The sequence below is a fragment of the Bufo gargarizans genome, chromosome 4 (genome assembly GCF_014858855.1).
Source record: "Bufo gargarizans isolate SCDJY-AF-19 chromosome 4, ASM1485885v1, whole genome shotgun sequence".
NCBI classification, from domain to species: Eukaryota; Metazoa; Chordata; class Amphibia; order Anura; family Bufonidae; genus Bufo; species Bufo gargarizans.
The window spans coordinates 478,094,829-478,120,832 of record NC_058083.1 but is presented as its reverse complement, the minus strand read 5'-3'; the positions used below and the strand labels follow the sequence as shown (position 1 = coordinate 478,120,832).

The window sequence follows — 26,004 nt, the reverse complement described above, 5'->3', positions numbered from 1 at the left end:
TCTAGAACTTTATTTTTAAGTGGAGCATAGTTATTTCCTAAAACAGACCCGTGAGGAGAGGTGACAGCGCCTCTTCAACAACACCTAGAACGCACTGCTCTATAATGTCAGGAAACAAGAGTTCTGAGCTTTGGATGTGAATGGAGAAGAACCCACGATATAAGGCTAGGATCACACCACGATTTAACCTTAAAGTGTAATACAGCACCAGCAAGAGATCAGACACATTTCACGTACACTTTACTATATTTTTTTCCATGTCAACTGTGCAGTTTTTTGCAGATTTCACCCTTTTCAATAGAAGGATGAGATCTGCGGCAAAACTGCATCGAATCCGCAACTAAATCCACAAATAACACATGTGGCTTTTGGTGTGGAAATGCACAGAAATTCGTATCGGTGCGGACCCTGTGCTTGTACAGGTGAAACTCAAAAAATTAGAATATCGTGCAAAAGTCCATTTATTTTAGTAACGCAAATTAAAATTAGAATATTGTGAAAAGGTTCAATATTCTAGGCTCAGTGTCCCACTCTAGTCAGCTAATTAATCCATACCCCCTGAGCAAAGGGGACCTGAGATTGTGACTCTGGGGTTTTCATTAGGCTATTTTCACACTGGCGTTTTGGCTTTCAGTTTGGGAGATCCGTTCAGGGCTCTCACAGGCGGTCCAAAACGGATCGGTTTTGCCCTAATGCATTCTGAATGGAAAAGGATTCGCTCTGAATGCATCCGTTTGCCTCTGTTACGTTTCCAATCCGCTTTGGAGGCGGACACCAAAATGCTGCTTGCATGTGTCTGACAAAGCGGAGCCAAACGGATCCGTTCTGACACACAATAGAAAACGGATCCGTCCCCCATTGACTTTTAATGGTGTTCAAGACTGATCCGTTTTGGCTATGTTACAGATAATACAAACTGAACGGATGCAGGCGGTTGTATTATCTGAACGGATGCGTTTGTGCAGATCCATGACGGATCCGCACCAAACGCCAGTGGGAAAGTAGCCTAAACTGTAAGCCATAATCATCCAAATTATAACAAAAGCTTAAAATATCTCGCTTTGCATGTAATGAGTCTCATATTAGTTTCACCTTTTAAGTTGCATTACTGAAAAAAAACAAAAAAACTTTGCACGATATTCTAATTTTTCGAGTTTCACCTGTAAATACACAGCCGTGTGCAGTACCCTAAAAATGACAGGTGTGGGGCACCCTGGCAGGAAAACATTGGTTGAGGGTGGCCCACCTAACACACTGGTGGCATATCACTACAAGATGCCATCAATGTCAGATAGGTGAGGGTCCCACACAGTTCACACGGTTCTCACCCAAACACACACACACACACACAGGGTTCTCTCTCACACACACACACACACACACACACACACACACACAGGGTTCTCACACACACACACACACACACAGGGTTCTCTCACACACACACACACACACACACAGGGTTCTCACACACACACACACACACACACAGGGTTCTCACACACACACACACACAGGGTTCTCACACACACACACAGGGTTCACACACACACACACACACACACACACACACAGGGTTCTCACACACACACAGGGTTCTCTCACACACACACACACACACAGGGTTCTCACACCCACACACACACACACACAGGGTTCTCTCACACACACACACAGGGTTCTCACACACCCCAACACCACACAGGGTTCTCACACACACACAGGGTTCTCTCACACACACACACACAGGGTTCTCACACACACACACACACAGGGTTCTCACACACACACACCACAGTGGTTCTCACACACACACACACACACACACACACAGGGTTCTCACACACACACAGGGTCTCACACACACACAACCACACACACACACACACAGGTTCTCTCACACACACACACACACACAGGGTTCTCACACACACACACAGGGTTCACACACACACACACACACACACACACAGGGTTCTCACACACACACACACACAGGGTTCTCACACACACCACACAGGGTTCTCACACACACACACACACAGGGGTTCTCACACACACACACAGGGTTCTCTCACACACACAGGGTTCTCTCACACACACACACACACACACACACAGGGTTCTCACCACACACACACACACAGGGTCACACACAGGGGTTCTCTCACACACACACACACACAGGGTTATCCACACACACACACACCACACACACACACACAGGGTTCTCACACACACACAGGGTTCTCACACACACACACACACACACACACACACACAGGGTTCTCTCACACACACACACACACAGGGTTCTCACACACACACACAGGGTTCACACACACACACACACACACACACACAGGGTTCTCACACACACACACACACAGGGTTCTCACACACACACACACAGGGTTCTCACACACACACACACACAGGGTTCTCACACACACACACAGGGTTCTCTCACACACACAGGGTTCTCTCACACACACACACACACACACACACACACAGGGTTCTCACACACACACACACACACAGGGTTCTCACACTCACACACACACAGGGTTCACACACAGGTTCTCTCACACACACACACACACAGGGTTCACACACACACACACACACAACACACACACACAGTTCTCACAAACCCACAGGGTTCTCACACACACACACACACACACACCCACAGGGTTCTCACACACAGGGTTCACACACACACACAGAGTTCTCACACACACACACACAGGGTTCTCACACACACACACACACACACACACAGGGTTCTCACACACACACAGGGTTCTCACACACACACACACACACACACACAGGGTTCTCACACACACACACAGGGATCTCACACACACACACACACACAGGGTTCTCACACACACACACACACACACACAGGGTTCTCACACACACACACAGGGTTCACACACACACACACACACACACAGGGTTCTCACACACACACACACACACAGGGTTCTCACACACACACACACAGGGTTCTCACACACACACACAGGGTTCTCTCACACACACAGGGTTCTCTCACACACACACACACACACAGGGTTCTCACACACACACACACACACAGGGTTCACACACAGGGTTCTCTCACACACACACACACACACACAGGGTTCTCACACACACACACACAGGGTTCACACACACACACACACACACACACACAGGGTTCTCACACTCACACACACACAGGGTTCACACACAGGGTTCTCTCACACACACACACACACAGGGTTCACACACACACACACACACACACACACACACACACACACAGTTCTCACAAACCCACAGGGTTCTCACACACACACCCACACACACCCACAGGGTTCTCACACACAGGGTTCACACACACACACACACACACACAGAGTTCTCACACACACACACACACACACAGGGTTCTCACACACACACACAGGGTTCACACACAGGGTTCTCTCTCACACACACACACACACACAGGGTTCTCACACACACACAGGGTTCTCACACACACACACACACACAGGGTTCTCACACACACACACACACACAGGGTTCTCACACACACACACAGGGTTCTCACACACACACACAGGGTTCTCTCTCACACACACACACACACACACACACAGGGTTCTCACACACACACACAGGGTTCACACACAGGGTTCTCTCACACACACAACACACAGGGTTCTCACACACACACACACACACACACACACAGGGTTCTCACACTCACACACACACAGGGTTCACACACAGGGTTCTCTCACACACACACACACACACACACACACACCAGGGTTCACACACACAGGGTTCTCACACACACACACACACACAGTTCTCACAAACCCACAGGGTTCTCACACACACACACACACACACCCACAGGGTTCTCACACACAGGGTTCACACACACACACACACACAGAGTTCTCACACACACACACACACAGGGTTCTCACACACACACACACAGGGTTCACACACAGGGTTCTCTCACACACACACACAGGGTTCTCTCACACACACACACACACACACACACAGGGTTCACACACAGGGTTCTCTCACACACACACACACACACACACACAGGGTTCACACACAGGGTTCTCTCACACACACACACACACACCACACAGGGTTCACACACACAGGGTTCTCTCACACACACACACACACAGGGTTCTCACACACACACACACACACACACACAGGGTTCTCACACACAGGGTTCTCACACACACACACACACAGGGTTCTCACACACACACACACACAGGGTTCTCACACACACACACACAGGGTTCTCACAACACACCACACACACAGGGTTCACACACAGGGTTCTCTCACACACACACACACACAGGGTTCACACACACAGGGTTCTCACACACACACACACCCACAGGGTTCTCACAAACCCACAGGGTTCTCACACACTCACACACACACACACACACACACACACACCCACAGGGTTCTCACACACAGGGTTCTCACACACACGGTTCTCACACACACACAGGGTTCTCACACACACACACACACACACACACACAGGGTTCTCACACACACACCACACACACACAGGGTTCACACACACACACACACACACACACAGGGTTCACACACACACACACAGGGTTCACACACACACACACAGGGTTCACACACACACACACACACAGGGTTCACACACACACACAGGGTTCTCACACACACACACACACACACACAGGGTTCACACACAGGGTTTCTCACACCACACACACACAGGGTTCTCACACCACACACACACAGAGTTCTCACCACACACACACACACACACACACACACACACAGGGTTCTCACACACCCACAGGGTTCTCACACACACCCACAGGGTTCTCACACACCCACAGGGTTCTCACACACACAGGGTTCTCACACACACACACACACACACACACAGGGTTCACACACAGGGTTCTCACACACACACACAGGGTTCACACACAGGGTTCTCACACACACACAGAGTTCTCCACACACACACACCCACCCACAGGGTTCTCACACACCCACAGGGTTCTCACACACACACACACACAGGCTTCTCACACACAGGGTTCTCACACACACACACACACACAGGGTTCTCACACACAGGGTTCTCACACACACACACACACAGGGTTCTCACACACACACACACACACACACACAGGCTTCTCACACACAGGGGTCTCACACACACACACACAGGGTTCTCACACACACACACACACAGGGTTCTCACACACACACACCACAGGGTTCTCACACACACACACACACAGGGTTCTCACACACACACCACACACACACAGGGTTCTCACACACACACACACAGGGTTCTCACACACACACCACACACACACAGGGTTCTCACACACACACACAGGGTTCTCACACACACACACAGGGTTCTCACACACACCACAGGGTTCTCACACACACACAGGGTTCTCACACACACCACAGGGTTCTCACACACACACACAGGGTTCTCACACACACACACACAGGGTTCTCACACACAGGGTTCTCACCCCACACACACAGGGTTCTCACACACACACACACACACCACACAGTCTCTCACACAGGGTTCTCACACACACACACACAGGTTCTCACACACACACACAGGGTTCTCACACACACACACACACAGGGTTCTCACACACACACACACAGGGTTCTCACACACCACACACAGGGTTCTCACACACCACACACACACAGGGTTCTCTCACACACACCACACACCACAGGGTTCTCACACACACAGGGTTCTCACACCACACACAGGGTTCTCACACACACCACAGGGTTCTCACCACCCACACAGGTTCTCACACACACACCAGGGTTCTCACACACACACACAGGGTTCTCACACACACACACCACACACACCCAGGGTTCTCACACACCACACACACACACACACAGGGTTCTCACACACCACACACACACACACACACACCAGGGTTCTCACACACACACACAGGGTTCTCACACACACACCACACAGGGTTCTCACACACACACACCACACACACACAGGGTTCTCACACACACCACACACACACACACACACAGGGTTCTCACACACACAGGGTTCTCACACACACCATGGTTCTCACACACACACACGGTTCTCACACACACACGGTTCTCACACACACACACGGTTCTCACACCACCACACACGGTTCTACCACACACACGGTTCTCACACACACACGGTTCTCACACCACACACGGTTCTCACACACACCACACACGGTTCTCACACCCACACCACACACGGTTCTCACACACACACACACGGTTCTCTCACACACACACACACGGTTCTCACACACACACACACACGGTTCTCACACACACACCACACGGTTCTCACACACACACACACGGTTCTCACACACACACACACAACACACCACACGGTTCTCACACACCACACACAGGGTTCTCACCACACACGGTTCTCACACACACACACAGGGTTCTCACACACACACAATAGGGTTCTCACACACACGGTTCTCTCACACACACACAGGGTTCTCACACACACACACAGGGTTCTCACACACACGGTTCTCTCACACACGGTTCTCTCACACAGGTTCTCTCACACACACACACAAGGGTTCTCACACACACACACAGGGTTCTCACACACACGGTTCTCACACACACACAGGGTTCTCACACACACAGGGTTCTCACACACGCACACAGAGTTCTCACACGCGCACACAGAGTTCTCACACACACACACAGTTCTCACACACACACAGTTCTCACACACACACAGTTCTCACACACACACACACACAGTTCTCACACACACACAGGGTTCTCACACACACACACACACACACACGGTTCTCACACACACACACACGGTTCTCACACACACACACACACACACACACACACACACGGTTCTCACACACACACACACACACAGGGTTCTCACACACACGGTTCTCACACACACACAGGGTTCTCACACACACACATACACACACGGTTCTCTCACACACGGTTCTCACACACACACACACACAGGGTTCTCACACACACACACACAGGGTTCTCACACACACTGTTCTCACACACACACACACACACACACACACACAGGGTTCTCACACACACACACAGAGTTCTCACACACACACACAGAGTTCTCACACACACAGAGTTATCACACACACACAGAGTTATCACACACACACACAGAGTTATCACACACACACAGAGTTCTCACACACACACACAGAGTTCTCACACACACACACACAGAGTTATCACACGCACACAGGGTTCTCACACACACACACACACACAGGGTTCTCACACACACACACAACACACACACAACGGTTCTCACACACACACACACACACACACGGTACACACACACACGGTTCTCACACACACACACACGGTTCTCACACACACACACACGGTTTCTCACACACACACACAGGGTTCTCACACACACACACAGGGTTCTCACACACACCACACAGGGTTCTCACACACACACACAGGGTTCTCACACACACACACAGGGTTCTCACACACACACACAGGGTTCTCACACACACACACAGGGTTCTCACACACACACACAGGGTTCTCACACACACACAGGGTTCTCACACACACACACACAGGGTTTCTCACACACACACACAGGGTTCTCACACACACACACAGGGTTCTCACACACACACACAGGGTTCTCACACACACACACACACACAGGGTTCTCACACACACACACACAGGGTTCTCACACACACACACAGGGTTCTCACACACACACACAGGGTTCTCACACACACACACACACACACACACACAGGGTTTCTCACACACACACAGGGTTCTCTCACACACACACACACACAGGGTTCTCTCACACACACACACACACACACACACACACAGGAGAGTTCACACACACACACACACACACACACACACAGGGTTCTCACACACACACACACAGGGTTCTCACACACACACACAGGGTTCTCACACACACACACAGGGTTCTCACACACACACACAGGGTTCTCACAACACACACAGAGGGTTCTCACACACACACACAGGGTTCTCACACACACACACAGAGTTCTCACACACACACACAGAGTTCTCACACACACACACAGAGTTCTCACACGCACACAGAGTTCTCACACGCACACAGAGTTATCACACGCACACAGAGTTATCACACGCACACAGAGTTATCACACGCACACAGAGTTCTCACACACACACACACAGTTCTCACACACACACACAGTTCTCACACACACACACAGAGTTCTCACACACACACACAGAGTTCTCACACACACACACAGAGTTTCTCACACCACACAGAGTTCTCACACACACACACAGAGTTCTCACACACACACACAGAGTTCTCACACACACACAGCACACACACACACACAGACAGTATTAAACAGTAGTAAGACGTACACATTTTTCTCGGACACTGTGTTTGCGATCAGCTCATAGATCTGTGCTCCGTTGTCCGACATGGATATAACAAAGAAGGCCTTGTTGTCTGCGGAAGAAGAAAAGAGGAACAAAAGGTGAACCGGGAAGAGAGAATGAGACAAATATCATTAATGTAGTGGAAAAGACACATTACTAAGTGATGCCTTATGACGAAGATATTCCATCACTGCTGCTCCACCACAGATTTCTAATCACAAGACAAAAGGACCGGGGTCCACTCAGACCCTGCACAGCAATAGCCGGGAGCGATCAGGGATTAAGGTGAAGGGAGCTCAGTCCCTTTTATTCTCCTGATTATTGATGGTCGCTGAGATTGGGACTGTTTATAATCCTAGTGATGTGCCCTATCATTATTAGGGTGCATTCACACGACCGTATGTATTTTGTGGTCCATAAAATGCGAATCTGCAAAATAAAATCCAGATGATGTCTGTCTTGCATCAGGTTTTTTTTGCGGATGCATTGCAACAATGTCTATTCTTGGACAAGTATAGGACATGCTTTATCTTTTTTGCAGGACTGCAGAACGGACATGCAGATGCGGACCGCGCACGGTTGTATAAATGGGGCCTTAGATGGGAATATTCCTTTCATCTATGTTTCCTCCATCTCCTGTATAATGTCCGCTAGGTCCACATGTCTCCATTTCCATCTTCTCCACCACTAATACAAATGGACTGGAAAACTAAGCATGATTACAGTTGATGAAACCTATGGAGACCTCCTGCCACTACAGGGGCTGTAGGTGGTCCTGTAGGGGTTGCATCAGGGTAGATGTGTAATTACCTGGTGGCCACTGAAATATGCCAGCATTTACCACCTAATATTACCAGACTCCAGGATCCCTTGAGGTAATACAGGACGGCCATTAGGTATACTGGTTCCAATTGCAGACTATAAGTTTTCTATTTTGGGAATTTTTGGGAATGTCACAACGTGAGTTTGACACTGTTCCCATAAATGTCTGATAGTGGCCATGTATGGAGACAGTCGAGCAGGAGTGTTTAGCTGTTCCCATAGAAGTGAATGGAGCGAGCCATGCACATACACAGCCATCTCGCCATTTACTCTGTGTGGATGGGACAGCTACCTGATCAAGCGAGACCAGGGTTGGGGGACCCCTATTCTGGGGATAGACCCAAATATGTGACCTGCATTAAGCCATAAATGTCTAAGGTGTGAGTGCCCCTTTAAGTGAAGGCGATACAGGTTACAATTATAATATGTAACTAGTCACCAGAAGAAAGTTAATTTGGGAATATATTATGAATATTTCATATATTACAACTGTTAAAAGGGAATCTCTAGGACTCTGATGACCTAACCTGTGGCCTGATCGGTGGGGGTCTGACTCCTTGTACCAGCACCTACCAGCTGTTGGAAGGGGACACAACACTTGACCAAGCGCTGCGGCCTCTTCCTAGGTCAGTGACGTCACCATTGGTCACATGGCCTTAGTGCCGCTCAATCCTAATTAAGTGAATGAGCCTGGGCTGCAATACCAAGCACAGCCACTACACGATGTACGGAGCTTGGTACGCCCTTCAATCAGCTGATCAGCAGGGGTACTGGGAGTCGGACCCCCACCCATCTGATATTGATGACCCATCCCTGGGACAGAATATCAATATTTAAAGGGGTTGTCCGGGTTCAGAGCTGAACCCAGACATATCCCCATTTTCAGCCAGATAGCCCCGCTGACTTGAGCATCGGAGCAGTTCCTGCGTTCCCACAGCTTTCTCTAGGCCAGTGACATCACGTTCATCGGTCACAAGGCCTAGGCGCAGCTCAGCCGCATTGAAGTGAATGGGGCTGAGCGCGATACCAAACACTATGCTCTGTGAGCATGGAGAAGGCCACGGCGCTAACAGGAGTGACGATGCCTTCCCACACAGCTGATCGAATGGGGTCCCGGGTGTCGGACCCCCCACCGATCAGATACTAATGATCTGTCCATTGGATAGGTCATCAGTATTAAAATCTCAGAAAACCCTTTTAATGACTATGAATGTGCAGGACACTAAGCACACTGGATGCACGGACTCACCTGTCGCTACTTGTCGGACCAGCACCGTGTTTAGCTTGATGACGGGGCTGAATATGTGTTTTCCGTCGGACGTGGTGGCCAGGATCTTACTGTAGCATCTGAGGATCAATTTGTCATCCTGTCTCTGAAGCAGCACCAGAATGTCTTCCAGCAGCAGTGTGTACAGATCTGTGAAGGAGATTGATGTGACTTGATGTTTTCATGATGCTACCGGATAACCACCGGACGACCTTCTGCTCACCCCAGGAAACGAGATTATACAACACAAGCGGTCATTGCTGAATGCCGAAAAACAAAAGGCTGCCGATTCCAGGAAATCACAACAGATCTAGACCGCTCCGCAGATCATAAATAACAGCCATAACATTTAAAGACTAGTCCAGAGACATGTTAACTAGGGATGAGCGAATCGACTTTGGATGAAACAGCGAAGTCGATTCGCGTAATACTTCCTTTGAATACTGTACGGAGCGAGCACTCCGTACAGTATTAGAATGTATTGGTTTCTATGAGCCGAAGTTATTACTTTGCGAAGTCTTGCGAGACTTTGCATAACAACTTCATAAATCAATTTCTACTGTAAAAAAAAAAACATTTCCCGAACTCAGGTTCGGCAACCGAACCAGAGTTTGGAAATGGCTTTTTACAGTAGAAATTGCGAGACTTCTCAAAGTAATAACGTTGGCTCTTAGGAGCCAATACATTCTAATACTGTACAAATCGCTCGCTCCGTACAGTATTTAAACGAAGTATTACGCAAATCGACTTAGGATGTTTCATCTGAAGTCGATTTGCTCATCCCTAATGTTAACCTTGGGGAGCAAGTCAAGCCTGGAGAAGATGGAAAATCTCTACCACAACTCTGTCCAGCCGATAAAGGCTATGGACACTGCAGAAGTAATTTATTTATTTTTTTACTTTATGTTGGGCTAAAAATAATCTTTGTAACTGGATTTTATAAAAAAATAAAAATAATATCTGAAGTTTCCATTCTGCATCCTCTATGTATTCCAATACATATCAGGCTGCAGAGAACTGTGTGAAATTGCTCAGTTATGATCAAGGAAAAGTTGATAAACAGAATTTACAGTGAATGGCATTCTGCATCCTGCTATATACTGGAATACATGCAGGCTGCAAAGAAAAATAAAAGTTTAGATTTTTTTTTTTTTTTTTTTATATAAAGCCTTTAACACATCATACATATAGACTATGCCAGGAACACCGGGCAGCAACTAAGGCCCACGTCACAAGTTCCATAGTACTCTTTCCGTCAAAATGATGGAAATTTCTACTCGGCATATTATAAGTCAATAGATACTGTGCAAGTCCAGTAATAACGGACATATAACAGATCCATCACTGATGCAGCACTGCAGCTATGAACAGTTTTAACTGTGTGACTAAAAGAGAACATTTTGGTTTACCTACATACACACGTGATACACCAATCTAAGGACTAACATAAAATCTGTAAAGAAGACCCGTCACCTCTCCTGACATGTCTGTTTCACTAACACCTTGCATTCCCCTAATGAAAATGTTACTCTTATGATTCAGTTGTGCCATTCCTCCATTATTCCTACTAGAGGTTTATGAATGCAGAATTGCAGACTGCTGTCAGCAATGATGGTCCATCTAAGCATTACCAGTTGGGGGGGGTGTCCCTGCAGAGTCAAAAACTATCCAATCAGTGCTGCCAGTGTCAGACTGAAGCACCGAATGTCTAAGGCCCACCCTCGGTGCACTTGAGCACAAATTTGCATATATTTTTGAACAACAAATTTCTCCTAAATGCAGCAATGGATCAGGGGGTGAAAGGTATGGTTTTAAATCAGCAAGGTTAGTCCTACCAGGTATTATGGCGGGTTTAACAGGGTTGATCCTGCTGACGGATGCGCTTTAAGCAAACTTACCAATGATCTTGTCTCTATTCACCTTCCAAGCCAAAGGCCCTTCATGAACCATCTTCCTCTTTGTTAAATCCAGATTCTGCACAACACAAATCATAGGACTGGTGAAAAGCGTGAATCTGATTCCATCATGAAATGGCTTTTCCAAATCTAAATGACAGAAGTCACACGAAACCAAGAAGGGGAACAATGGAAACAGAATATTGTCGTATCGCCTATCCATAGGGTGGCGTGCAGCAGTGTGGGGGGCGGGTGCGCGATCTTACGCCCGCCCCCCGTTTATTTTTAGGATGGCCGAGCGGTTGAATCAGAGTGTCAGCTCATTGCTGACACTCCGATTCAAACGGCAGACATCTGTGCAGATGTCCGCCGTTTTAACCCCTTCCATGCCGCGGTCCGTAGGGACCACTGTATGGAAGAGGTGAAGAGGGAGGGAGCTCCCTCCCTCTCCCATCAGGGGGCTGCTGTGCCTTTGCAGCCCCCGGACAGGATGGGGTGAACACTCCTCCCTCCCCTTCTGCTCAGTTGTGGCAGATGGGGAAGGTTCCCATGGCAACCGGGCGTATACGCAGACCGGAAAACCGGATCCGGCAATTTCTGGAACCCTTGGTTCCAGATCCGGCATTAATATATTTCAATGGAAATTAATGCTGGATCTGGCAAGTGCAGTAGTGTTTTGGAATTTTGGCCAGAAAAAATGGAAGGGAAGACATCCTGATGCATACTGAACGGATTGCTTTCCATTATAAATGCACTGGGACAAAACGGAAGCATTTTTTTTTCTCCAGTATTGAGACCCTTTACCGGATTTCAATATCGGAAAAGAATAACGCTAGTGTGAAAGTACCCTAAAACAGTCGTAACTGCTACTTTCACATTAGCGTTTTCAATTCTGCTATTGAGACCCGTCATAGGATCTCAATAGCGGAAGAAAACGGTTCAGTTTTGTCCCCATTCATTGTCAATGGGGACAAAACTGAACTGAATGAAACAGAAAGCAGCAAAGAGCATTCCGTTTCGTTGGCGGACAAAAAAACGCTGCAAGCAGCGTTTTTCTGTCCGCAATGTGGTGTGGAGCAAGACGGATTCGTCCTGACACACAATGTAAGTCAATGGGGATGGATCCATTTTCTGACAATAGAAAACGGATCCGTCCTGGCTATAGAAGACCTAATACAACCGAATCCGTTCATGACGGATGCATGCGGTTGTATTATTGTAACGGAAGCGTTTTTGCAGATCTATTTTGGATGTGAAAGCAGCCTAAAAGGAAAAACTCAAGGAAAACCGTGGTATGTGAAGGAACTAAAGATTGCTTTATGTATAATGCTGCAGCAGTAGTAACATATGCCAAAATGTATTTTTTTTTATCAAAAAAACTACAGTTACACTTTAAGGTTTGGTTCACACTGGTGCTTTTTCGCCTTCCTTTGGAGGCTGCGGTATTTTTTGACGGCAAGAAGAGCCTAGTCTGCAGCGCTATTTTCGCAGTCATAAACCTTCTATGACAGACCCCATTATAAGTCACGATTTGTTAATACGTGGATCTGCCATAGCGTCATAGTTGCCTTTGCTCCGCTAACACAAGAGCCTAAGACTCTTCTCCCGACATGACAATTTACTTGAAACCGGAAGGTGCGCGGCAGGAGGTACTCGCACGCATCCAGCATCACTTTGTCTGAACCACAATCGTCATTTTCATGGTCTACAATCACGCTTCTTATTTACATGCTTGGCAGAAGCGGTGCTCCATGTCACGGGGCCCGCGCCCGCTTTATTTACCTCTCTAGTACTACGGTCGGCGATAAGAGACTCTGTCATTGTTATAACGCTCGCTTTTGTGATGCAGGATTTCGTGATCTGTCACAGACCTTGTACACGCCGCGAAAGCGCTGCACGCACATCATTAGGAATATAGTTCCCCCGCAATGAATATTAAAATTGCTAACGAACATTAATGAAGCAGATGTTTGCATATTTGTCTCAGAAAATGCAATTAATCATCTCGACATGTCTCCATAACTAACAAACTGCTTGAATACGGAAATATTACCAGCCGCCGCGCACGCTGCATGCTACACTTAGGAGCGGTGTCTAAACTATGTCGACTTGTGGGAGGGCGTGGAATGCCTCTAGGTCCCTCAAGCAGACCCCTGGGCAGTCCTATGTCACTGCCATGTTATTGAGGCTGGTAGGGACCGGACACAGCGTCAGAAATGGTGGAAAAGCCTCAGCGATCTATCAAAAGAACCAACTCCGAAAGCGGCCCGCGCACACAGCGCCTTCAATATGGTTGCCTGCAGAGAATATTAAGAGGCCTCAATCACTGAAGCAGATGGCAGAAACACTTGTCTTCAATAAATGCAATTAATTTTCTCTGCATTGCTAGATTTTTGAACGTTGGAAAAATCCAAGATGGGTTAATTAGGAAATCACGTGTACTGATGGATCGCATGATGGAGGACGAGTTGATTCTTCTATCTGAGGACCTCCTGGTACGATCAGGCTGCCTTTATTTACAGGTGAATCCTTTTCAAACCCTCACAATGGCCTATGCATCTTAAAGGGGCTATCCCATAAATTTAAAGGGGGTTTCTGAGACTTTATAACTGATGACCTATCCTCGGTATCTGATCGGTGGGGTCCAACACCTGGGACCCCTACTGATCAGCTGTTTGACCCCCACCGATCAGATATAGGCGATCAGTTATAAAGTCTTGGGAAACCCTTTTACGGCTGTCTAGCAGAACATATGTGCCTGGCAAATGACCCCCCCCCCCCCCCAGCGCCCGATAGGGTACGCGATTGCTTGTTTTATTACAGAGAAACTTGGATCCTGGATGAAAATGAGTTGGCAGATTCCCCAAGGGTTGTAATGGGACAGCCCCTTTAATTACCTTAATAGCTGAGGAAATGCTAAGTGCCTGGCCTTCCTGCAGGGTGATAACTGGATTTATTGATTAGGTGAGGTTTTTAACCCTTTCATAGCCAACGCCAACTAAGAGTGTCAAAAGGGTGTGTTGCCTCAATAAAATGTGGGCGTACAGGAGATACAGAAGTCTGGAATGAACTTAGAAGATAGCACAGCTCTGAAGACGTAAAAAAACGGAGAACGACTTACCCTTAGCTCATCGATCATCGGATACTCCCCTGGTTTCAGGTTAGACAGGTCAAGCCTTCGCTGGTAGTCTTCAAGTCTCTGAAATTGGATACAGAGTATATAACGCTGAATTCAGGTCCCATTTAATACACATTTGAGGCTTCGTTTTCCACATTTTAATCACATTATGTGAGTTCACCAGTTATGACAACACCGAGACGCAGCGGCACCCTGCGGTTGGGAATATATTTGCATATTCTTAGAACTCCTACCTATCCTGAGGTCATTTTTTAGGCCAGGGATGGCCAACCTGAGGCTCACCAACTCCAAGCATGCACAGACTGCATATAGCTATCAGCTTACAGCAGAGCATGGTGGGAGTTGTAGTTTTAAAACAGCTGGAGAGCCGCAGGTTGGCCACCCCTGGCCTAGGCCAACAGCATGGAAAACCTCCAACTGTACAGATACAGTTGGAGGTTTCCTGTCTAGGCGGAACCGCCTTGTCGTGGCAGGTGGGCTCATACAATCTAATGAAAATGTGAGCTAAGAACCAGAGATTTCGATAAAACAAACAGTAAAACAATATAAAATAATAATATTATAACAAGATTCCCTATATCTTAGCATTTGTATGGGATGGCATCTTTGCGTTTCGTTGCTTTTGCACAGCAGTCATGGCAGATTTGCACCTTGTAGTCTTTCGCACTGAACCCCATTATCAGTCAGTGGGGTCTGTTAGAGTCAATTGTGCACCGGCTTTCCACATAAAGGGAAATGACAACGCCGATGTGAACGGAATGTAAATACCGTCCTAAAGTGCTGTCAGGCAATGTGAGAGTCCCTGCTAGCAGCCCATCCACAGAGTACAGGCTGCCTGCAGTTCATGCACAGACCAGCCCTAGAAAACGTAATTTCCCAGCATTTCTGAAGGATCACCACCATCATTGTGGAACGGCTGATAAAGAAGACCCCTAAGATAATGGATCCAAACTGAATAAACACAGTTCTGGAGGCCATCTTGTGTTCATCTCATGTTCCCGCTAAAGCTCACCTGCTTGTTCTCCGCTTCTCTGACGGCCTGGTTGACATGATTCAGGATCCTCCGGCAGTGGTCGGCAGCGTTCTTTACCTTCAGCTTCTCTTCTGGTTGGTCTAGTGAACACAATTGAAACTTAAATAAAGCCGCCAAGATTCATCGAGAGAGCATCTTACTCCTATAACGTGACAAGAAGGCAACAATCCAGTGGTACGTGAAACCAGCCGAGGATGATAAAAATCATCAAAACGCTTCCAGAACAGCCCGAAACGTGACAATGCTGCAACGTCTAGAAAGGTTATTGTATTAAGAAGTGTAAATGATGAACCTCCATCCAAAAAGAGGTGGTCACAAACTGTTCCTCACCATGCAACTCAAATCAGCGGCACGCCACAGAAAAATACCCATTTACAGGATCATATGCAAATGATAACACTGAAAATATACCTTCGCATGTATTACCTCTCTTCCCACCCCAGGTCCACTGGTCTCATGACATAAGCACCTTGTCCCTGGCTCAAGGCTGTTATGTACATGCATTCACAGATGCTCCAGGGCGTCACATGGAGGATCCGCAAAACAGTCATGAATATACAGTCAAGTCTACGTTTCCAATTGTGCCGTCACCAATTTTCTGGGGCTGTGAATTTTAAGGGGTTTTCCAGGAGTTCAATATTCATTACCTCCCCTCAGGATAAGTCATCAATATCTAATCAGCTGAGGAAAAATATACCAACCACACAAATCTAGACACAAGGTTTACTTAAAGGGGTTGTCCGGGTTCAGAGCTGAACCCGAACATCCCTCCATTTTCACCCAGGCAGCCCCCCTGACTTGAGCATCGGAGCAGTTTATGCTCTAATGCTCTCCTTTGCCCTGTGCTACACAGGGCAAAGGCATTTTTTGGAGATCCGGTGACGTACCGGGCTCTCCATGGGGCTGCCAGGAAGTCGGGTGACGTCACCGGCACTGATGGGCGGGATTTGGCGCTGCCCTAGCCAGTAAAACTGCTAGGGCAGCGCTAAAGCCCGCCCATCACAGCCGGTGACGTCACCGAACACACTGCTGGGCGGAAGCTTCCGCCCAGCAGTGTGTAATGATAAACAAAAGAGCCCGTGCCCTGTGCGATTTAGCGCAGGGGAAGGGAGCGCATCGGAGCATGAGATGCTCCGATGCCAACATCAGGGGGGCTGCCTGGGTGAAAAGGGTATGTCCGCGTTCAGCTCTGAACCTGGACAACCCCTTTAAAGAGGACCTGTCACCACTCCTGACATGCCTGTTTTAATAGCTTCATGCATTCCCCATGTAATAACAGTTCTGCAGCATCTGTTCTTATGGCTCTATGTTGTGCCATTGCTTTATTGTTTCTACTAGAAGTTATGAATAAATTGCTAGCAGTCTGCAGTAAGGGTACAGAGGGGAGGCAACCAGTTGGGGGTGTGTACCTGCACAGACTGACTATCCAATCAGCGCTGCCATTTTCAGTCTGTGCAGGTACACACCCCCAACTTGTTACCTCCCCTCTGTACACTTACTGCAGACTGCTAGCAATTCATTCATAACTTCTAGTAGAAATAATAAAGGAATGACACAACATAGAGACATAAGAATAGCTTCTCCAGAATTGTTTTTACATGGGGAATGCATGAAGCTATTAAAACAGACCCGTCAGGAGCGGTGACAGGTCCTCTTTAAAGGGACACTGCCATGAACATTTATCACATACTAAACAGCAGATATGTGAATATTTTTAGTATTTTTTTTTTATGGATGGTTTTCAGAATAAGTCACTCATTGTATACTAGTTAGCATGGCAGAACGTCTCACTTTACACTCTATGTCAGACCATCAGTCAGACCAGGGAGGGGTGAGGAGCAGTGACTCAGAGCACCTCATCCTCCCCCCCCATGCTATCTCAGTAGAGTGACTGGTCCGGTCTTCTCACACTAAATTAATCAATGCATCAAGACAACAAAGACGTCATTCTGGTTCTCCACCTGTTAGAATGAGGATTACCTTGCAGATAAACCCCGGCAATGGTAAGAACTAGGAGAACGAAGCGCCCACACTGCGCAGTCTCTCCTCACTGCTGGAGACAGGTTCATAGACTTTCTAATGAGCAAAGACACATAATGCTCTATGCGAGCGGTTCTTACTACTCGTTCTAGCGACTGGCAGGGGTCCCAGCACTCAAAGCTTTTGCTATGTCGCAAAATTGACTTTCAAAATTCCCTTCATGATAAATGTCCCCCAATTTTTATACTGCGACTACAGACTTAAAAAGAATACCCGTGTGATGGAAGGCCCCTCCCCCAACCGCTATACAACGTACGGCGCTGCTGACCTGAGTACTTGGCGATGTTATCCAGCAGAAGAGGATATTTGGTCAGCCTCTGCATCTCCGTCGGAATAATGTCCTTCAGCTGCAAGCGCCTGCACAGCGGATTACTCTCAGCATCCTGCAAAGATACATCCATCATTGTTAACAAGGCTGATTACATGCACCAGCAACTTACATCTCAAACATCAAGCACTTCACTTCATTACAAATTACACGGCGAGGACGGCTCCGCGCTCGGCGCCGTTATATTAAACAGAGGGCGAGAGGCCGAATGCTCTTATTATAACCCCCAGAAATCTGCCAGTGCCGCTCAGCGGGTCCATCGCTGACGTTATTATTATTATTATTATTTATTATTTAAGCGCCATTCATTCCATAGCGCTGTACATATGATAAGGGGTGCACATACATAATACAGACGTTCACTCATTTATGTCTATATTCAGTTGACGTTACTTCACCAACATGAACTCAATGGAGGAAATGACACATCTCGGCTTCAAGGGAGTTCAGTAGAGGAACATTTCTATACAGAGCCACGGGTCACCTTGAAGGCAAGAGTAGTGAACATCTTCACATATTGCAGTAAGGTAAAAAAAAATAATCTTATAGGAGGACCTATCACCACTAGGGATGAGCGAATAGACTTCGGATGAAACATCTAAAGTCAATTCGCATCAAACTATGTTCCAATACTGTACGGATCAGGAGCAATAGCGCGGCTCATCTGAGCCAATACAATCTAATACTGTTCCGTACAGTATTGGAATGAAGTTTTATGTGAATCGTCTTCGGATGTTTCATCCGAAGTCTATTCGCTCATTCCTAATCACCGCCATTGACATGTCTGCTTTACTAAATACTTCCATTGCCCATGAAATTATTTTGGAGCATCTATTCTTTACAGCTCTTAGTGGCGACGCTCCTCTGTTAACCCTCTAGAAATTTATGAATAAATTGACAACTGGGTGTTACTTGCCGGGGGGTGTGCCCCTACTCTGTCCAATCAATCTCTGTAGGGACACAAATGGTAACACCCATGGTTCACTTTACTTGTGAATTTCTAGGAGTAACAATAGAGGAATGGCATAACATTAGAGGAAAAGATGCTCCAGAATGGTTACTTAATGAGGAATGCAGGTAGTTCCTAAAAAAAGGAAGGGGGAGGGGCACTACAGCTGGTTAATGTCCTAAAACATATAGTTATTTTCCAATCAGCTGCAAGAAACGGGGTCACAGCGGCCAGACGCCCCCTTAAAACCCACACAGGTACTCATACTGGCTGGGTGCTTTTCAGGGCAACACCTGGTCTTCTGTGGTTCATCAAACTGAAGTTAGCGGACCATAGGCTTTTATGGTGCTGTAATCCCAGTCCAGATGAACGCCGGGCTGTCTGGGGGTTGCGTCCGTAAAACCATCATAGGGGGAACTAGAGTGTTCATACTCTAAAGATTGAATGTGCAGGGTTTTTGCAGCTAAAGCCACTTAGGCAGGGTGTCTCCTTAAATAGTTCAGTCCTGTATGGAGACTTCTTGGCGATGCTCCATGGGAAACCAATATGCAAAGAGGTACCTCCCAAGGAAAATAACCATCTCACCAGCGCCACCTATTGCAAGTGGCTGCCTATGACTTTCCAACAAGCCTTGGGACATGACGAGGGAAAATAGCCAAACCAGATATCCATCTGTTTCGGGGTGTTTGCCATTCATCTGTACAGAGCAGGATTTGGGCTGGCTGGGTGCGATGCCTTGGATGCAGCTTAGGCAAGGTGCTGGGTCTTCTTAAAAAGACCAGATGTTTATGGAGACTTGTTGGACATAGTTCATGGTATGGTGATTTATCGGCAATGCCTAAGCCGCAATCAAGGCATCGCACTAAGCCACCCAGAATCCTACTCTGTACTGACGAGGGGCAAGCACCCTGAAACAGCTGTCTGTGGATGGATATCTGGGCTTGGCTATATTCTCTTATCAAATCCCAAGGCTTGCTGGAAAGTCGGATTTGGACTCGTAGGGAGCCACTTCCAAGAGGAGGTGCTAGCGAGATGGTTCTCCTTCTTGGAGATACCACTTTGCATATTAGCCAAGGCCAGAAAGGGATCATAAGGCTGGTGTCACACGCAGCTTTTTGAGCCAAAACCAGTAGTGGGTTGGAAGGGAATGAGAAACATAAAAAGGAAAGATTTATACTTTTTCTTTCTGCTGGATCCAATTCTGGCTCCAAAAACTGCATCAAAAAGTATGTCATGCCACCCTAAACGGAGGACATACATAAGGAAATATTGGAGCCTTTTTGAAGGGCCGAGGTTGGGTAGAGCGACCACACATCCAAGACTAATAGGAAACGGGGGCCGTCGAAGACCTCACAGTATCCGCCTGTAGGACTGAGGGGCTGAGACAGCTGTGATCTTTCCTAAAAGCCAATAGATCTTATAAATAAGAAGGCACTGCTGCCTCAGGCCCGCAATACAACCAGCAGAAGCCATTAGATGTACGAAGGGATGTACGCCGCTCTCTGTACAAACCGTTCACTTTATGTTAATGGCTGCTGGAGGGCACTGTGACAATGTGACGGTGCTTGCTTTTATATCCAGCCCTACTGAGTCATTGCACTTTATTTGGATGATCGCCGGAGGATATTACTGCGATGGAGACTTTTATGTCAGTCTGTAATTCAGTCAGACACAACATGCAAACACCTAACACACAAAGCACCTGTACCGGAGGACGTCAAGGATTTCATAGGTTTTGTAATTATTTTATATGTTTTTTATTTTTTACGGTACATAAAATACCCGGGTAATAATCGTGGACTGAATCTGTGCAGGAGAAGACTTCGCTGATGCCGATTGACTGATCATTTTTGTATCCGATGTTCAGACCTTCAACTTACTGACACAAAGTGGTTAAAGGGTATTCCGGTTGTTATCGGTTGGATAAGGTATAACTATTAGATCTGTACAGGTCCTACTGCTGGGACTGCGGGTCGGGCATGCACACAGCCACTCCATTCATCTCTATGGGACATCCGGAGACAGCAGACTACAGCACTCGGCTATTTCTGGAACTCCCATAGAGATGAATGGAGCAGTGGTTTGCATGCTCACCCTGCCACTCCATTCATTCCAGTTGGCTCCGAGGGGTACGGAGTTCTCGTGATCCGTGTCTAATAGCTATCCCCTATCGTGTGGATAGAGGACAACTTGTAACAACAGGAATACCCCTTGGTAAGACTTGGTGCAAGACGGATGGTGCAAGTCCCAAGTCTGCAGCAACCACTTTAGCTGTTGCTGCTTTTAAAGCTCCTGTAATCCAGCGGGAAGAGGTCAGAACTGGAGAAGACTAAAGCGTTTTAGGCTTCTTCCACACATTAACTTTCTGCATTATTTTTCTCTATTTAATGTTTTAGTGGATGATTTTTATTTGAAAGCTCTTTTAGAAAGCTATACATTTTAAACAAAAAACTATGTAACCCCCCTCCGACGTCGCATCCTCTGTACACCTCCATAAAAATGGCAATGTAAAAAGATAAAAATGTAAAAATGCCAATAAGAAATGAAACCACATTGACGCATGCATTTTTTTTCAAGCAGGGGCAAAAACAAAACAAAAAAAAAACCAACACACTGAATAAAAATACCAGAATATGGAGGCAAAAAGAAAACGGCTGTGGAGCAAAAAAAAAGCACAACCCGCAACAAGTAAAGAAAAACTGTCCCCAAAAATGATGCATGTTTTTTTGTACCAGACTTACTAACATACGGACACAGTGTTTTTTGCCATGAAAAATATGGCAGAAACCACCACTAACAAAAGCCCCGTTTTTGTGAAACTAGTCACACTGGTTTTATCATTTGAAGTTTACAGTAAGGGAGGTCACAGGGGGCTGTTTTCCTTTGTAACTGGGACTCCTATGGGACAACAACAAAAAAAGGAATAAAGTGTTAATGTGCCCTCCCCAGAGGTCCATATGTAAAAAAGAAAATATAAAATACTAAAAAGAGGAAAAACATAAAAACTGCCCACATCAACCTAAACTGTTGCCATAGCTGCCCTGCTTACTGGAACTATACTCAATTAGGGCCAGTTCACATGGAGTTTTTTAGTGCTGTGGAATCAGTGGCAACAAATACTTCCAAACAGCGTACAATTCATTTCATTGGGAAGCAACACTTCGGGGGGGAGCGCATGAAAAAAAGCTGGGAAAAAAGAAGCAGCATGCCCTATCTTGATGCAGAATCTCCCATTAAAAAGTGGAGAAAACATGCCGTACGCTCCATACGGGTCAGTAAGATTTTTGGTGCAGATCCGTTGCATTTTTGCATTGAAGTGTACCCCAAAAATCTGCTTAAAAAAAAACAAAAAAAGACACACACACTAAAAAGGCTCCAAACCCCATCTAAAATAAAGTTTTAAAAATCTGTGTGGATTCCACGATAAAGTATTTTCAAAATATGCCGTGTGAGCATAGCCTTACCATCAAAATATCAAACCCGTTCTAATACTCTAAGTTACAGAGGTAAGTAGATAAAATATCCCAGGGCGCAAGAATCCAGTCCAGAAGGTAATAGTAAATATGATACTTTTATTGCAGAAGTACAACGCGTTTCGGGGAATAGTTCCCCTTCATCTGGTACAGAACGCTGCAGTGTTCTGTACCTGATGAAGGGGAACTATTCCCCAAAACGCGTTGTACTTCTGCAATAAAAGTATCATAACGCGTTTTGGGGAATAGTTCCCCTTCATCTGGTACAGAACGCTGCAGTGTTCTGTACCTGATGAAGGGGAACTATTCCCCGAAACGCGTTACACTTCTGCAATAAAAGTATCATATTTACTATTATCTTCTGGACTGGATTCTTGCGCCCTGGGATATTTTATCTACTTACCTCTGTAACTTTAACACTTCTTGGAGACCCCAGGCATCTCCGACAAGAAGACCTCCCTTTGCGGCTGCAGATCCACCAATAAACCGTGACTCCTGTACACGTCCTGAAAAGCTTTCACTAGAGTTGTGCCTACAGGTAGCACAACCGTCAAAGGTGAGCCTTGCACTGAAACCTTTTATTTTACCTGTCTACAAACGGTATTACCCTATGGTGCGCCCTGTTTTGTCTTTAACAGCGTAAAGTAAATCCTGTGGCTTTAATCTAATACTCTAAGTGTCAATTTCCAAATGTAGAAAACTATAAATTGAAAGCAATAAAACAAAAAATAGAAAAATAGAAAAAAAAAAAAATATTAAACGGCCCTAGGTTTCGTAGCCCAACAAATAAAGTTAGGGTCAATAAACCACCACTAAAAAGTGTCCAGTCACACAAAACCCACTGGTCGGTAAAAGGGTTAATGCTCCAGTTTGACCCCATAAGTCCAATGTATAACTGCCCCTTTCGTACACAGATCATGCCGTACATGTATGTATCCCCTTGCGCTCGTATGGCCTGCTCATATCATATAAACAGGGCTTCTCATGAAAAATTTAAATGGATTTTATGATACTTAGGTCACAGCTCGCCGTCTTCAAGGATGTCGCCGCCGGAGGCTGAACAATTTCATTATGATCATAAAGAGGCTTATGTGTATGGATTATACCGCGACGTGTGTGAATGACTGCACAACGGGGAGTGATGGACTGCACTTCACTTAATTTGCAGAACATAAAAGAATAGATATAACTGTGCAGGAAGATAGGTTTAAAGGGGCTGTGTCAGCAGAACCCACAGAGCGGCAGATGTATGCAACGTCCCCCGTTCCCAAGGAAAAACTAATTGCGACATAACTCCATGTATTTGAGATCATAAAAGAAATAATATCAAAGTCACATTGTGTGCTCTAGGAAGGGCTACAGATGAGAAAAGCAAAGGCTATAACACCTCTGGGGGCATTTTATCATCAGATTTTACGCATTTTGGGCTAAAACCATTTCTCTGATTATTAAAAATGGTTAAAGGTTACTGCAGTCTGCTCGGTCTCCTCCACAGTGAAATCTGGCTCCATGTGTAGCTCTTATCTCCGCACTCATGACAGCTCACATACCCCCCTATTTAAAGAGGTTGCAAATGGCATATACCGTGTAGACAAAGTTAATACCAGGCACTTACTAATGCATTGTGACTGTCCATATTGCCTCCTTTGCTGGCTGGATTCATTTTTCCATTACATTATACACGGCTTGTTTTGATGGTTATGACCACCCTGCAATCCAGCAGCGGTGGTTGTGCTTGCACACTACAGAATTTTTTTTTATAAATCGCCGACCTCTCTGGTGGCTGGGACTGTGGGAAAGCAAATAGGCACCCATGCGCTGCAGCTCCCAGGACATCTCGTATCTGCGCTGCAGGGTGGTCATAACCCCTGGAAACGAGCAGTGTATAATGTGATGGAAAAATGAATCCAGCCAGCAAAGGAAGCAATAGGGACAATCACAGTGCATTAGTAAGTGACTTGTGTTAACTTTGTCTACATCATAAACGCCATTTAGTGAAGTAAGACAACCACTTTAAGCTGAATTGTTAGCAATCTGAAAATAATTTAGCTTAAGTGAGTGTTTATGAGCTCTCAGGAAAGTAGAGATAAGGACTATAGAAGAACCACTGAATTTCACTGTGAAGGAGACAGAGCAGCCTGCACCATATGTCAAAAGGTTCTGGCTGTAGAAGACAAGTAAAACTTTTAACTAACTCCTATTCGAAAAATAATTTCAGCATGGAATTTTAAAATGCACCCCGAAGGCGTCTAAAACCAGTGGTCCCTCAAGTTACAATATTAATTGGTTCCTGGACAACCATTGTATTCGCAACTCAGACAATGGGGGCATATCACGAGGATATGCCCCCATTGTCTGATAGGTCCGGTTCCCACCACTGGGACCCGCACCTACAATGAGAACTGAGTGGGGAAATGAATGGAGGGCGCACTGCGCATG

At 46.5% G+C, this 26,004-nt stretch overlaps 1 protein-coding gene across 2 annotated transcripts in view; it reads right to left on the bottom strand.

Moving 5' to 3' along the window:
- Window positions 1-26,004, bottom strand: part of ARHGEF12 (Rho guanine nucleotide exchange factor 12) — a 216,996-nt gene that overhangs the window by 35,931 nt on the left and 155,061 nt on the right. For both annotated transcript variants that reach the window (XM_044292558.1, XM_044292557.1), the window contains exons 29-34: window positions 19,084-19,198; window positions 16,755-16,855; window positions 15,725-15,802; window positions 12,607-12,682; window positions 10,691-10,858; window positions 8,602-8,689 (exon numbers count right to left, since the gene is read on the bottom strand). In XM_044292558.1, the coding sequence (XP_044148493.1) occupies window positions 8,602-8,689; window positions 10,691-10,858; window positions 12,607-12,682; window positions 15,725-15,802; window positions 16,755-16,855; window positions 19,084-19,198 (626 nt within the window). The remainder of the gene's footprint in view (window positions 1-8,601; window positions 8,690-10,690; window positions 10,859-12,606; window positions 12,683-15,724; window positions 15,803-16,754; window positions 16,856-19,083; window positions 19,199-26,004) is intronic.